General features: G+C 38.9%; 1 protein-coding gene across 1 annotated transcript in view; it reads right to left on the bottom strand.

Annotated features, from left to right (window-relative positions):
- Nucleotides 1–12,329: 12,329 nt before the first annotated feature.
- The window catches only part of PPA2 (inorganic pyrophosphatase 2), a 34,540-nt gene continuing 31,046 nt past the window's right edge, over nucleotides 12,330–15,823 (bottom strand). Inside the window, exons 11-12 of the mRNA XM_057379240.1 lie at nucleotides 13,540–13,579; nucleotides 12,330–12,511 (exon numbers count right to left, since the gene is read on the bottom strand). Of these exons, the coding sequence (XP_057235223.1) occupies nucleotides 12,483–12,511; nucleotides 13,540–13,579 (69 nt within the window). The 3' untranslated portion in view covers nucleotides 12,330–12,482. The remainder of the gene's footprint in view (nucleotides 12,512–13,539; nucleotides 13,580–15,823) is intronic.

Below are 15,823 nucleotides of genomic sequence, written 5' to 3'. Positions count from 1 at the left end.
AAATAAATTGGCAACAGTTCCCTTATGGACAATAACAACAGAAACCACAGTAATTCCAATCATGATTTCCATTTCTTAGTATTTATGAAGACTATCAGATTTTTAGKCTTTTTGGCTTTTGGGGTTTTTTTCTGAAGTGATTACACAGCATAGATATAGTTAAACAGAGGATCCAAAATGCCGACCTTTGTCAGTGCTACATTTCCTCTGACTTATTTACTAAAAAACAAATTACACTCCAGACTTACAAGGTCTCCAAAAAAGCCATTAGTGAGAATTTGATTTGCATAATTAAAGTCTCACCATGGAAAGCAAATGTTATTTATTATCACAAAATAGCAACAAAATTGAAGTGGTGTTATTAGGTGGTCACTTGCATTGCCATGGGGAGAAAGGTCAAAAGCACTTAGCATTTTTWAAAAAATGAAAAATATCTTCAAAGTCAGTCACTTCCAAACACCAAATTCATTCCTAACAATTCACTATAGGTCCCACAATTTATGAATCCCAAGGATSCACTTAAACATCTGCAATTTCATTATTTCATAYTGCATGCCATTAGCTTAAAATTTTGACAAGTCATTGTGCAGGTAACAAGTTCAGAAGTTGAACATACTGCAGGAGAAGCAATGAACCCAGCTGTTCAGCATGATCAAGAAAGGATTATTTCCTGTGACAGGTCACAGCAGAGGATTTTCTTGCTGTTGTTGAATACCTGCAACAGCTGAAAAAACAGCTGCTTGGTTTGAACATTTYGAAATTCCCCAATGAGAAAATAACCTTTGTTTTAATGTCTTTTGTGTTTTGAGGTTTGTTTGGTGAGTGTTTTTCAAGAAAGGAGAAAAAAAWTGCAGAGCTCACAACCAACTTGTTTGAGATCTTTCAAAATCATAACTTCCCTGTTACCAAAGCATGAAAGTCCTTCATAAAAAATAGCAGGGTAGAGTAGACATAACAAAATAGCCTCATGAAATAATCAATGCTGTTTTATATATATTCAGCAAGATACTGACGACTTGGAGCATTTCCAGAATGGCAGAGAGATATTATTATGCAGCCAGTAGTGAAGAGMTTCTCACTCCTGCCCTTCCACAAAAGTGGCCATGGCCATCGTTAAGGCAGCATCCCTTAAGGATATCCTTTGTCTCACAGGACTTGCCTTTAGCCAGGGTCTAACCCCTTATTCCAGTTTCCTCTCTCTTTGTAATTACAGGAAGTGAAGCTGATGTCTCAACCATTCCATGGCTTTCAAATTCACACACTTTCTCCAGGAGCTGTTCCATCACAATGAGCCATAGTGCCTCTCACATCCTTTTCTGATGTGTTCCATGAAGCCAAAGAATGGTATCAATAGAACTAAATTACAGACAGACTACCCTGTCTGCTTCTCCCTCCTCTACCCAATTTCTGCATTTAGTTTTGGACTAAGTTTAGAGAATGCAGTCTGTCTGATTCAGCAGTTCTGCTAACAATCACACAAGGAACACCACTACTGGCTTGCTGCACCTAACTGGTCAGAACTCCTCTTAGAAGCAGCACTCACTCATGGCACTGTGGCTCCAAATAGGCTGAGAGCAATAATTCACTGGCTTCCCTTCATCTAGGTCAAGACTTCCCAACCCATGGTTTCCACACCATGCATGAGGTGCCAAGCCAGTTCAAAGAGATATGCACTAAAACCAGACCCACCCACAGTTGTTTCTGTAGAGGAAATATGGACAGTAAATACTGCTCATGCAGCTCAATACTTGCTCCTGCGCCTGCCAGCAGCCCAGATCTGCCACTACATCTCTTTGTGTTTAAAAAATCAGCACTGAAGGTGGAAGTTAGCAACCTTTGAGTGTTTACTCATTTGCACAAGACTTCTTTTGCTGCCCTCTAGGCCTGAGTTTTCACAGAATCAGGCTTTGTGCACAAAGGTATTTATTTCATTGTTCACTGCTTTCATTTCCCAGCATGAAGTACAGCACCAGAGATTTCTCCCGTGCCACATGACAGTGGGTCCCAGCAGTCCCTCTGCTTTCCCCTTTCCTGACTTGTCCTTCTGAAGTAGCCAACRAATTCCTTAGTGAGGATGTGGATTATGTGACCATGCAGCCATGCAGCTGTGCTCAGTCATCTGACTGCCATGTGGCATTAACTTGGAAGCTAATCTGGATGAAGCTGTTATTTTCCTTCCCTCACCTTACCTTCCTTCTCTCCAGACTTCATAAGAGTCTCCTAGAGATTCAAATGACATTTTTCCGCTCGGGGTATTGCAGCATTTGCCACAAATTCATTTCAACGTCAAGAAAGCAAACTTCATCAAGGCTTGCACAGGGGTGGGGGGAAGAAAAAGCAGCAACAGTAACTCCCATCTCCATCCACACCTCCATAGGAAGCAGCACGCTTCCAGAGAAGCAATCCTCTGAGCTGACACCCTGCACCACTTCCCCTTTCCTATTGCCGTCCCCACGTAGGCAGCGAGGGGGAGAAGCTCTGTGGTTACTGCCTTGGCCTCTTCTGCCAGGCGAGCCAAAGCGAGGGAAGGGAGGGGAGAGGGCTGCCCCGGGAGCAGCGGCTCAGCTACCCCTGCTGCTGGCGGGCAGACGCGCGGGGCACGGCCGGGTCTGGGGTCTGCCCTCTGCCCGGCCCTCGGCCAAGCGCTGCGGGAGCACAGGGAAGCGGCTGCYATTCCTCACTGCTCAAGGCCAAGCTCCGGCTGTAGGTGTTTAACCGAGAGTCACCCAAAGGTCACTAAATGACTCAGTCTGCAATAAAACTTGAAAGTTCTGATGCTGTAAATCTGCCACTTGCTGAAACCACTAAATCACGTATACAAATCAACACCTGTAGTAAGTCTTCTGTTTCACACAGCATGACCACACTTTAAATTTGGGATCTGGAATGCAATTTTCCAACAACTTCAGGAGGGAAAATTACCTTGGACTTGAGCCCACTGTTTGGTTTTGATAGTTTTSACAATCTTTATGAATGACAAACATTTCTTTTCACGTGCCTATACCACTGAACTGTGCTCTCCAACCAACTTCCACAAGTGATCGCCTCAATGAAATAAACCATTGTCCAGTCCAAGGAACTGGACCAAGCCACTGGATACAGGAAAAAAATCCATTAAAAATCTGAAAAAACATAGCGTATGCATGATCAAAGGATTCTACAAATACGGAARTACTACTTCTGTTCCTCCTGACATTTCCAACTACTGTTTTTCATCCTGGGTCAGTGTCTGCATTGTACAGGATCTATTCTTGAGAAGACACTGTAACTAGGAAAACAACACAAGATGGACTGAGAGCTTGACARCTTTTAAGAAGTGAATGAATCAACTGTTCCCCCTAAGATCATCTTCCTTTCAGAAGTGGTTGGGGCCTAAAATAACTGGGGAAGTTGAGGCTACCACCTCTCTAACCCCTCACCACAGTCTGGCCATGTTCTCAGAATGAGAAAGAAGCTGCTGTGGTCAGTGTGTGTAACAGGGTTTTGCAAACGATACAGAAAAGCTGATGGATTCTGAGGCACAAACCAGGGCAAAAGAGGCCTCTTTCATTTACTCCCATTCAAAAGTGTAAAATCAGAGCAGTAACACACAAAGTGAGAAAATAGGTCCCTTACAAAAATCTACTTCTTTCAACTCCACAATCTCTCATTTTCATATACATTACTTTCTCTCACCTTCAGCATCCAGACAACTCCAGTTCCAACACTTCCTACAAACCTGTGTTCTCCAAAAAGGAGCATACAAGCCCTCAGGTTTCCTGAACACTCACTATCCACAGCCTCAGAAGCATCAGCTCAGCAAGGAGAAAACTCTGAAGAGCTCTACTGCTGCCTAATACACATGGCAGATGAATTTTTCCTCGGTATAAATTCCTCAGCTTCTCATTCTCCATTGTGCACCTCCTCTGTGGCCTTCTTGTCTCAAAAAAATCAGAATGCCTCTGAAGGCAGACATATTTCATAAAAAATACACATGGGATGCCGAAAGTCCATCTTCAGCAGAAATCACCTGGGGCTGGGTTATACTATAATGCTAAGTCCCTATCAGCCCTCTCCAAGAACATYTGAAATGGGCCTAACTATAATTAACAGCTTTGGAAGGGAAAAAGAGAGAGGGGGRAAAAAAGAGAGRAAAAAAATGGCCTAGTGTTTGCCAACAAACAAACCATAAAAGTTCCGTTAAACTTCTCTTTTCTGCCCTCCTCAGATGGTTCTCTTTTTCAGATGGAAAGGGGAACTGTAAAAAGAAAGACTTTTCTGATCCTCTTTCCAAACTGGCTAAATGATCATCCAGGGTTTGGGGCTGTTGTTWGGAGTTGGTTTTTGGTGTTTTTTTGAAGGCTGAATGCTTATTCAAATTCTGCACTTCATGGTCATATCATCCTACCAACCAGTGACCCCACAGGATAACCCTGTTCCTTTATTGTTTAAAACAAAAGTACAGAGATTTTATTCCTCCATTGCAGTTCCAGTTCTGACACAATCTATGAACAGACCATTTCCTCTGGCTGCAACARCGCAGAAGAGATGTCCATCACTAACTGTTCATGCCATGCTTTGCTCAGTTACCACTTCCTCAAATCTGCTGACTTGTTTGCCTGGTTATCCCTCTGTTAGAAATTTCTATCAAAATGCTCTTGCTTCAGTTATACAATCAAAGCTATAAAACTTTGAAAGCCTGATCTGAGAGGTAGAAAGCTCATGAGGCATTTGCTACAGTTAAATATTGTGCATTGACAGCCTTTTGGGGACAGTCTACTCAACCGCCTCAATCTTACCCATAAAATCTCTCTTCCAGAACTACTGCTTAATTTAACACAGCTAAATTGTGCATTGTCAAAAGAAAGACACATAAGATTTTCTAGTCCCCTGACATGAGGGAGGGAGAATGGAATAAAATTCTGGATATACTTACTTTTCTATCCCTCCCTCTCAGGAGCTTCAGATTCAAGCAGAATACCTCTTGGCATTCCCCCTCTATGTTGCTGTGCAAGGGCTTAAAATAGTAATTAGAGCACAACTTCCAGCAAGAGTAAATCAGCCTCAGCACATTTAAAAATTAGAAAGAAAGCAAGATATCACTCAATTGATTCTCACAGCTGTTTTTTGCTAGTAATGCTGTAATTCAGTTAATAAAGTTGCAACTGAATTTAATTTGGCTCTATGTCCTTTAATGTAAATAATCTGCTGCAGGCATTAAACATGTTAACATTTGAGCATATGGTYGAAACATCACACTTTACTGAAAAAAACCAGCTTGAATAAAAAGCCAAATACAGACTCCTACACTAAAACGTCTTATGAATGAAAAACTGCTAATAAATATAGTTACTTACTGGGACTGCAACTTGGATGGCTACAGTCTCATCATACAAGTATTTTCAGCCACYCTGCCAAAAGAATTGCCTCTAGTTTATACTTCCATTAACATACAAGAGTGGAAATAAGAAGAAAGACAAGACTACAGTAGGTCTGAATTATGTGCAGAAGTTTCATGTAATAAAAGATTTTAACTTTCTATCACTGTCACCATGTGTGAGGTGAGAGTTGTCTGTCAGCGCTGTAGAAGTGTTTTACAGTAACACAGGGCAGATAGGTCAGTAATCTTCAAGCCAGCTCCAAGGGTTTGCAAAAACAATTCAAATTATGCTAGCTTAACCCCTGGAAGGCAGTAACTTTTCACTCACAAACTCTTTGGTTTGGYAGCATGTTAGAGAAATACATGTTGGCTGACATCATTGCTGAATGCTCTAGGATTCAGCTGACAGAAGGACACAACAGATAGGGTTTAGTTCCAGRGAAAAGAACTTCCTCAAGGTGAGTCGCATTTCCAACTCCTCTGTGAACACAAGGCTTCCTTTTCTGGACCTCTGCAACATGTGGTACATAGATCAGCAAGACATTAAGCTACAAAATGCATTTAAGGTCCCAGCACCCTACATTTTTACTATTTAGTGTATGCTAMATTTATCCTGCTTACATGGCTTTTTTGTATTACAAGCAGTCACTCTCCTCCACATTAACATGTAGGTGTCAAACAATAGCATCGTGACATTGCTGTATGGAAGTTGAGGGGTCAGGGTAAGGCTCTAGATAGCTCACCCCTTCACATACCAGCCACTGCCCCTGARTATCCAACTGGTGTTCACTGCTCAAGTTCTTCAATGGCACAACAGGAATAGCATTTAATTCCTCTCCCATATCTTACCTTTTTCTAATGCTTATGGGTATTAGCTCTTTGAGATGCAATGTATATTCTGATGTACATACTACAATGCTCTCTGATCATGATTACAAGTTCTAATAGATGCAGTAAATGGTTATGGCTGCAAAATTAGGTTATTTCATTATTTATATTCTGGAAAAGAGCATCTTTAAAATCAGAAAAACAGCTTCCTAGTTGTTATACAGAATGAGAATTTCATTTTCATGGATACTCTTGAATCATTTGATGCATCAGAATACTTCAGTGCAACATGGTTTTGAAATCAGTAAYTTAAAAATAGGCATTTTTAAAGGGGAAAGTTTGTAATTTAAAACTTCAGAAAGCAAAACTCATAGAGAASTAGGAATGAGTCAGCTGCATCTATTCACTATGCAACTAATCATCATAAAGAAACCATTTCTGCTAAACTTATTTAATAAACTTATATTTAGAAATGGATTAGGCTTTTAAGTTAAAAGGAAAAAAATTTTGAAGTTTGAGGAGCTGTTGTGCACATGTTCACAAGCTGCTGCAGTTTGCTTTGTCCCTTTCTTGGTAAAGGACATACCCTCCATCCCACCCCTCAGCCCTATTTCTCCCCCTTCTCTGAAAAAATTTTTACACGAGATCACCAGATCACACATTCAGGGAAAAATATGACGTGCTGTGCAACTTGCATACATTACACTTTCGGGCAGACCATAAGGATATTGTTATGATTCAGATTAGCTATACTATGCAAGCAACAAAGAGCCTGYATGTCACAGAAACATCATTATGATATTTTCAAGAACTATCATGTCACTTCTTCCAAGAAGTGTGAATTGAAGACAGACATCTAAGGCTAATTTGCATTTCAGTTGGAGGTATCTCGAACCATTCCAGCTCAAGATAAAGTGCTAAGTAAATCTGAGAGCAGGTTTTACAAAGCAGATTAGTAACCAGGGAGGAACACCTTTACAGGGCTTGTAAATAAGGGACAAAAAGGTTCCAATGACACTTAGGKCCACAGAAACACATCTCAAATCTCTTCTTGTATTGGGACAGGAGATGCCATTTCCTTTCTCACATTTGAGTGCCCTTGTTCTCTCCTCTTCTCCCAGTTACATGACTAGCAACAACTTTCTTTTCATATGCACTTCACAATAGCGCTTACCCTGACTATTTTCTCTTGCAGGATTTCCCTTCCATATTAACACAGCAATGGAAATTTTCTTTAACAKGATCCCAAAACTCCTCTTGACTGAATACTTAGAACCTTTATGCTGCCAACCTACAGGGTCGGAGAGACATCTGTTAGTTATCAGACTTCTTTGATCTTTAAAGTTTTTAAGCCMCTAATGCCCACAACATTACTGTAATATAAACAGATACTATCCCTATTTATAGACACAAAAAAGTGAGAAAAAGGTTTGTGTGATTTGTCAGTCAGAAAGCTCTTGATTCCCAAAACTTCACGTACAAGAAATCCAGTTCAAGTGAATTTCAGTGAATGACTCTGTCAGGGGAATTTTGTCCTYGCCTGACTGTGCCTTCCCTCACATCTCAGCTCTCCAAGGACAGCACATTGCCAAATGCCACTCAGTTAGATGTGGTTTTTTTACTCCTAGTATGTKTCTAAGTAGCAGGATATTGTTGATTCTTAAACCAGCTTTGTTCCTAGGTCTCCAATGATGTAAAATTAAAATGCTCAGAACTTCCAGGTGGTCAGGAGTTATACRTTGAATTTGGCATTTCCACACTCCAAAAAATCCATGAACAGGCCCATTAGGGAAYTTAAAGGCCTGCTAAAAATGTGAAATACAAAATGCTAAAGAAAATCCCCAAACCTGTTATTGTAACAGCAGCAGGCAGATTACATAGTAGACCAACCAGTTTCATAACATTCCAATACCCCTATCCTCTTACACACACCACTAACAGAGCACAAGACTAGTAACAAAGTGCAACCAATTCAGTGACTACACTTAATCTCTTCATCCCAAAAGAGAAGCTTACAGGACCATCCAGTGATCTATTAGAATCGGACATGGCACACAAAAACGGATTTTCAGGTCTGAAAAAAACCCCTTAGTTTCCAGGCTAGTATTACTACATACGCAGAAGCAAACCACTAGGTGTGCAASTGAACACATAAATTTGCATATGTGCTGTAACACCTGAGTAATGCAAATACTTTTCTTCCAAAGATAATGAGCAAAAAAGTTGAATCTGTAAAGAACCTACAGATTTTCTGAGGATGTTCTTCGGAAAAAAGCTAAAGGGCAGTAATGCTCTRGCACATAAGAAATATTCTTTATGCATAGAGTAGTGAAATTATTTTTGGCTTCTGCATTTTCCCTTATGAAGAGAAACCCTTTTTTGACCCTTGCAAGTAGACCAAGTCAACAAAAACCTTACATACTGACTTAGCATACTGAATCATCGACAAGACTGACTCAGTTGTAATTTACCAGATGTAGAAAGAAATTTATTTAAAAAATTCAGCACTACCTGAATTCTGCCTACAACACCAGAACATTTTAAAACTTCTGCTACAAGAATTAGTGAAGAATTAATTAGCCAAAATTGACAAATAAKTGCAAAGTAATAATCTATTGCAGTGAGCTTCGCTTTTTTTGGTCCACTCTCTAGACCCCTCCTGTAGCACCAGGAAGAGAGTGCAGCAGTAACAATAAGCTGTGAGAAATCAAAAACTGTGTGTGGGTGCAGTCAGTCTACACTGCTGAGCACCCAGGTCCTCACTGCATATACCGAGACTCCCAGGAAGTCAACTCAACAACACATACAGTTGCTGCTTTCCATTATCTTTCCCCACTCCAGTGGCCAAAGATCAAAGTACTATTTCTGTGCACTTAGGGGCTGTAATTACACCTTTTGTGTGGTAGGTAAACTTCTTCTTCCTTGGCAAGTGTATCCTATTGACCTCTCCASTTGCATGAAGTCAGCATTGTTACATATTGCCCTTATTTTTAGGCATGTTTTATAACATTTCAGTCACTCCTATTTAGAGGTCTATTCATTATTTTTATTTGCCTGAACCTCCTAGATCCTTTCTGTTCTCTTCTGGCGAGCTTTTATCCTATTTGCTCTCTAAATCCCAGAACTCCTGTCCATAGAGAGTGGAACTCACATTGTCAAACCTCATAGGAAATCACCTTATACTCTATAGCAAAGACAACCAAAAAAAGAACCTTTACACCCTATTGACATAATACTGGGTCTGCTTTTTCACTGGACAAACTGAATTACAAGCCATTAAAAAGCTTCAGTCCCAGTAAAAGCAAAGGGAAGCATGAAATACTTCAATCAGTTTAGGACTGATTTATGCTGTAGCTCACAAGTGCTAATAGAAATGGTAAGCACAAGTTATGGTAAGGCTGAGTATCTCCTTGCATCTATGAACAGTACTCCCAAACATACCTCAGACTTTCTATTCTTCTGGGGGTTTTCAGAGGATATCCATTATTACTAACAGCATGAAAATAACATCTAAACAGGGACAATAMCATCCTATTWTCACAGTCCTTTTATTTTCACACTTTAAAGAATAATGGACATTATTTCCACATAAGTAAAACTCAAACCCCACTTTTGGCTGGGGGATTGATGTGTGAATGCCATGCCAGTGAAAAATACTATTTTGAGCASCAGCTAATGATTTATGTAAGTAAAAAGAACCCTCACGTTCACAACAGCAAAGAGGGTTAAAAAGTAACCTCTCCTTTCTCTACAAAAAGAGGAAATTAGGATGAAAATGTATCTTGAAAGAAGTATGTCCATGAGAGTATTATATATTCAACACAGAAAAAAAATACAGTTAAGATGGGTTTATTTCCTTGAGAAAAAAATTATGTTTTTCTTCATGTCCTCATTTCCAGGAGATATTGTAACAGATACAAAAAAGTTCTTTTCATGAAACTATTGAGAAGTGGACACTTCTAAACCTAGCTTCCTGCTACAATGAGACAAATTTTAAATAGAACAATATAGGCAAATAAATACAAACAAAAGATCTAGCCTGTAAAAATAAGWCAAAACCAAAAAAAATTGCAGATTTTTTTCCTGGGATCTGAAAAATATGTTCTAGTTTCTCTGCCCCATCCCACTAATTGTCTTATAAGCAGACATTCTCTGCACAGCTATTTCATTACATAATTTCTGAAATTCACATCAGTGGCATTCAGTTCATTCTCAGAGCAACACTACATGTAACAGGACATCTTTATAGCCCATCTGGGAAAACTTCAGAGAATGAACATGAACACTTTTCTTCAGACTACTTTCACCATGACAGTCATCTGTTTACATACTCTACATGTAAGAAATACTTCTAATGTTTTCAAATTTATGGTAGTAYTAGGCATCTCTAAGAATTTCAATTTTCAGTTTTCCCAAGTACTATTTGTTATTCCCCTGCAAAAAGCCTCACCTGACTTAGAAATTTATTTTTGCTCCTGAGATTCATAACCATACTCCATAAATACACTCAAATTAAAGAATACTGCTAAAATTACTTGAAGTAAAAATGAAGTAACTTATGGCCTACCCTTGATAGATCATTTGCATGGGTACATTTCTAATCAATACTTTGTTTTCACATGGGTACGACTTTTCTCTGTAGGTCTTAAAAAAAAAGAAGGATAGCAGTGATCACCCTAAAAGGAAAAAAAAACTTGATGTTACAAAGTGCCCTTTGTTGTTCAGCTGTCCTTAAGCAAAGGCCTCCTAGGTGTACTACCATACGGCCAAATACAGCAGCTATTCTGCAAGCTACAAGAGCTCACCTCTAACCAGCAGAATCTCATCCTGGGAGGCTGCATCTGAATACAAGGTACTCGAGAAACATTTACACTGTTTAAGAAAACCTGCGGGTATAATGCTGCATGTACTTAGAATTTTGAAGCATAAAATAAAGTATGGGAAATCAATACTGTAAATGTATGTTGGACAAAATGTGTCTCTTGACCACTAAAAATAAAAGCGTATCACACCTAAACTCTGTATATAAGACAATGCAAAACTCTATGCAGATGGGAGAACTTCACCTCCCCCAAGTACTGAGATCTCCAAAGTGACTAGTGCTTGTACCCTGAACAGTACACTAGARGAGTCTAAAGAAGGGAAATTGTATCCCAAAATCAAAGAAACATTCTAAAGGTGAAAGCTTTCTTACTAAAAACTTACTCTCTGCGAAGAAAAATTCATCCTCTCTGGCAAGCCACAGCCTAACTTTTGCAGTTCTTTGTCTTCCATTTCCACCATATGTCAACAGCATTAACCTTCTGTTTCCGTCATCATACAATGCAGAGACAATGCTCACCTTTGGTCTCAGTAACAAGCTGGATAAAGCTGTCTGTCTATATTATCATTTCCTCTCTTTCTACTTAACAGCTGCCTTTTTTTGTCTTTAATGAACACTGTGGTACAGATAGGCCAGACATAATCCTGCAATAGGGAAAAATGGCAGATATTTTTACCACGAAAGCACAAAGCTCATTTCTGTACATTTTATTAATCTTGTCTCATGGAACAAAAACAAGTAACTATCAAAAGCATACACAATTCTAAAAATGGAAGTTTTTCATAAGGAAAATCCTTCCTGTGTGATGAAACACACAAGTTACCAAAACAGGATGTAGAACAGAGAGCACACGTGCATCCTTACTTCAATTGTTATGGCATTAGCCCTTCCTAGTTGAATTAATCTTTGGAGGGATATTATTTTTTTTTAAAGCAAGTACTCTGCTCCTAACTCTATGAAGCCTGCAGAGACAACTGGGCACAAAAGTGAATGCAGCTTCAGAAATAGGCACCTACCAAAGAACATGGTAAACTCCTAAGCCTCTTACATAAAGATCACTGTCAGCTTGAAATAGATTACAGTCAGGGTGGCCAGAAAAGCCCTGAGATAGAAATTAACAGCATCTTCTATGCACCCAACAGTTTAATAACTCCAAAATTTGGAGAATAGGGTTGAAGACATCTTATCTCCCATCTCATTCAGTATACTTCGTGAGTGGGTAAGAGCAGTTCTGGAGTTCTGAGATTCWGACAAATAAGCAAGCAAGCCCCTCGTCATCCCTCTGCTCCACCCTACACAGACATAGAAAGGAAASATTCATTTTATAATGGCAGTGTTTATTTACATGAGAGAAGGTTTACACAAGTTGAAAAGTTGTTTCAACAGGAATCCAACAATCAGGGCTTTTGCCGATCTTCAAAAAAAGGGATGACTTTCAAGATTTGAGGATGCACYTTTAGAAGACCTTCGTGATCATTTGGGAAAAAAGTACCAGGAATCATCTAAAACAAACAAAAAAAATAYAAGAGTGACATTAATTCTACACAACAAGCCACACAAAAACACTCRAAAGAACAACATTCTGCTTTTTCAGCTACACCCCCTCCCAAAACAATACTGCTGTGTAAGCTCCATTCCCAGCCTTTGAAAAGTATGGCCTCAAAATAGTATCTGTTCATTTTAACAGTCTGGCTTTACCAATGCAGCAATAAGTTACAACACTGCTGTTACCATCCCTGGAAAACATCAAAGATTAGGCAGATTATGTTCAGTTGTCTGTCAGGGGTCTGAGATCTAATAGCTCAGTAAAAAAATGCTATTTATTGGCATGCTATGTAAAGGCAAATGGAATGCAACTTGCTTTCCCATGACATGGGCCACACAGATGTTGCTTCACAAACAATTTGGAACTTGGCTCATGACTAAGTTTAACTTAGTATTTCTTTAACTCCCCCCATCTAAAAAAGCACGTATGTCTTCTCTATAATTCCTGCCAGTATAAAAATCCTTTTTAAAAGTAGTTAAAACTGATAAGCTAGGATGCATTCTTATTTCTTAAAGAAAAACACATGTTCTGTTAATATAAAAATAGTCATAACAGTGAAAAGATAAAATTTTGTCTTTAGAACTTACACTTGTAAAGTATGTATAGTTATGTCAATTTTAGGAAAAGGAGATGTTTATTTGATTAGTTAGCTACTAAGAGGAATGACAAAAACAAAGCCAAAGCAACCTATCTCCTTTAAAAARGAAAAATGTCATGCATTTGCCTTGTATGATCAGTAAGAGAAAAATTTTGTCTTATCTTTTTTATGTGGGCTACACTTTCACTTAAAAGTAATCATCTCCCACAAATCATCCATGAATTTCTGTTCTGTATTTAACAAGAGACAGGCAATACCATAGAACAATATATAACTATTACAATTTTCRTATACACAAAACTGCCTTTTTGCAACAGAACAGTTTTCATGTCAATTTTTAAAGCCAGCAATTAAGAGAAGTCATATGACATCTGAGAAAAAGGTACCTTCTGTGGAAACAGAATCTCCATTTTTGAATGCTGGTGCCTAAGAAAGAGAAAAAAAATAAACAGGAAAAAACCCCAAACCAACATATCAGTATTTACTTAAGATTTCACAGGTAGCACAGCACCCAAACTCAAAGGTATTTTACTGCTCAAGTCAAGAGCTATTAAAAAAAACAGAGCTTTGGTCCTGCCCCCACAGGACAACATTCTACCTTACAGAATTCTCATGCCCACTGTAAGAATTTCTTTATTGCTCATAAATGATGAAACAAGTATGTGAACAATGAATGACAGATTAAAACCTTACCTAATGTAAAGGGGATTTTTGATGACTGTACTATCTTTGAGAGTAATAGGATTTGTTGTTTACGTACTAAAGAGTAAAAATGCCTTTCCCATTACCACACGTTTCACTGTCAGGTATGCATATGAATATATAAATACACATAAAATTTACAATAAATATATGCAAACAATTTAAAGTAAATGTGTGATGATACTCTTCTACAATTCCATTTTGACAGAACAGAATTCAGTTCTGTGGAAAGTGACCATTTGTGTTAAAATTCAGGTCTGACATTTCAAAGCTGCATATGTCACTATTTGATCACAGTAGTGCACAGCCTGTCTTGTCCTGTAACTTCAAGGACAAAATTAAAGATGCTTTTAACATATTTGGAAGCATCTGCCTCATGATGAGGATGCAACAATTTCCCACTGCCCTTCCTTAGCACAACAGCACTGGGGCTGAGCTGCACTGGTGTGACACAGCTTGCCTGCATCTGAGCAGGCACAGGGGTCTAAACACTGAAGAGCAGAACAAAGCCTGTGAAGAAAGAAGGCAGAAGCGGGAWTCGTCTTCCCATTCTACCCAGGGTAATGACCTGCATAGGTGGGTTATGTGACTGGTCTGAAAGGAGGTACCAGTATGACAAACATAACCCAGGKCTTCCAGGTCTTATCACCAGATGATCCCCTCTCTTGCCAGCAAAACCCAAGCTTTATCTTGTAAGACAGGGAGAACCAGAGGTCACCATGTATAAGCAGGTGCCTGCCACTTCTGGGATAACTGCTCAAAAAGCTTGAGATAACTTTCCCACCAGGACCAGATCAAAATCTCATCCACTGGACCAGGAATCCCTTCATTACACAACACTTTCATCTGGAACACCATGAAAAAAACTAATTAATTAATTAATTAATTAATAAAAACAAACCCCAAACTAACAACCCTGCCAACCTTTTGTTTCGCAACAGGCCACTGTACAGAAAATTCTACCTTTACTAAATCCCAAATGGAAACATCCTCACAGAAAGCATGTAGAGAGAAAGACAGTCAACAAACCTTCCTGCTTAGATCCGAATCATTCAAAACACTTTAATAAATATGCAGATACAAATTTAGTTGGAGATTTTTTTTAATTACCAGGAAGAGTCAAATATTTTTGCCTGTAAAACACTGTTCTGCATTTTATCAAAAGAGACATCATCTAGCAAAGCTTTCCTGGTTTCCAGTATTATATGGAAAGAAATGAGTGATAAGTCTGAGAAAGACTGCTCTACAAACTATATACAGATTCTCTTGGAGATTTTCCAACTTGCAAAGTCCTCAGCAGCTTCTTGACAGAGCAAGCAATTCCTAGGATTAACATTAAACAAAGGCTCAGCGATCCTGGTCAATTTTACAGATGGCAACACTTAAAGGCCTGAAATAAACAGTGTATCTTAACACTAACACATTCATTTACAAAACTCTATTCCTCCTGGGTATAGTTTTCCACATAAACTGACACTTCAGCTGAGACAGATAAAACAACTTTCAAAGGCTAGAGAACACTAGTGGTAAAATTTAGCTAGATTTGTAGTTGCAGGGATTTGGTRTAATTTTGGCTGGTTCAAATGTTCAGTATGTGCTCTTGTATGCACAGATTATCTTCTATCTCTTTGGAATTGACTGGTCATGACAATTCACCTGCTGTGGAATCATTCCTAGTTTGCCCCTGATACCGATGACAGTACACAAGCCAACCATCTAGAAACTCAACAGAGTGGAAATTCCTCAACCCAGACAAGCCATTCTAGTTCCCCGCCTGTGAAGTAATATAGGGTCAAATAATTCTGAAATCAACTGGACTATCTTGRGAACTACCCAATCAAAATCTATTRGAAATTCTGATTAGTGTACTATTTWGTAAGCATTTAGTAAGCAACTGAATGTTTTCCATTTGGTTCTGTAATAGTTCCCTTGCGCACCATGAAAACTGTTCCATGGCAATACTGTGTG

Source organism: Malurus melanocephalus, unplaced genomic scaffold (assembly GCF_030028575.1).
Source record: "Malurus melanocephalus ecotype Western Australia unplaced genomic scaffold, MMel_1.1 scaffold_394, whole genome shotgun sequence".
Classification (NCBI taxonomy): Eukaryota; Metazoa; Chordata; class Aves; order Passeriformes; family Maluridae; genus Malurus; species Malurus melanocephalus.
The sequence above is the reverse complement of the archived record's forward strand: the minus strand, read 5'-3'. Positions and strand labels throughout refer to the sequence as shown.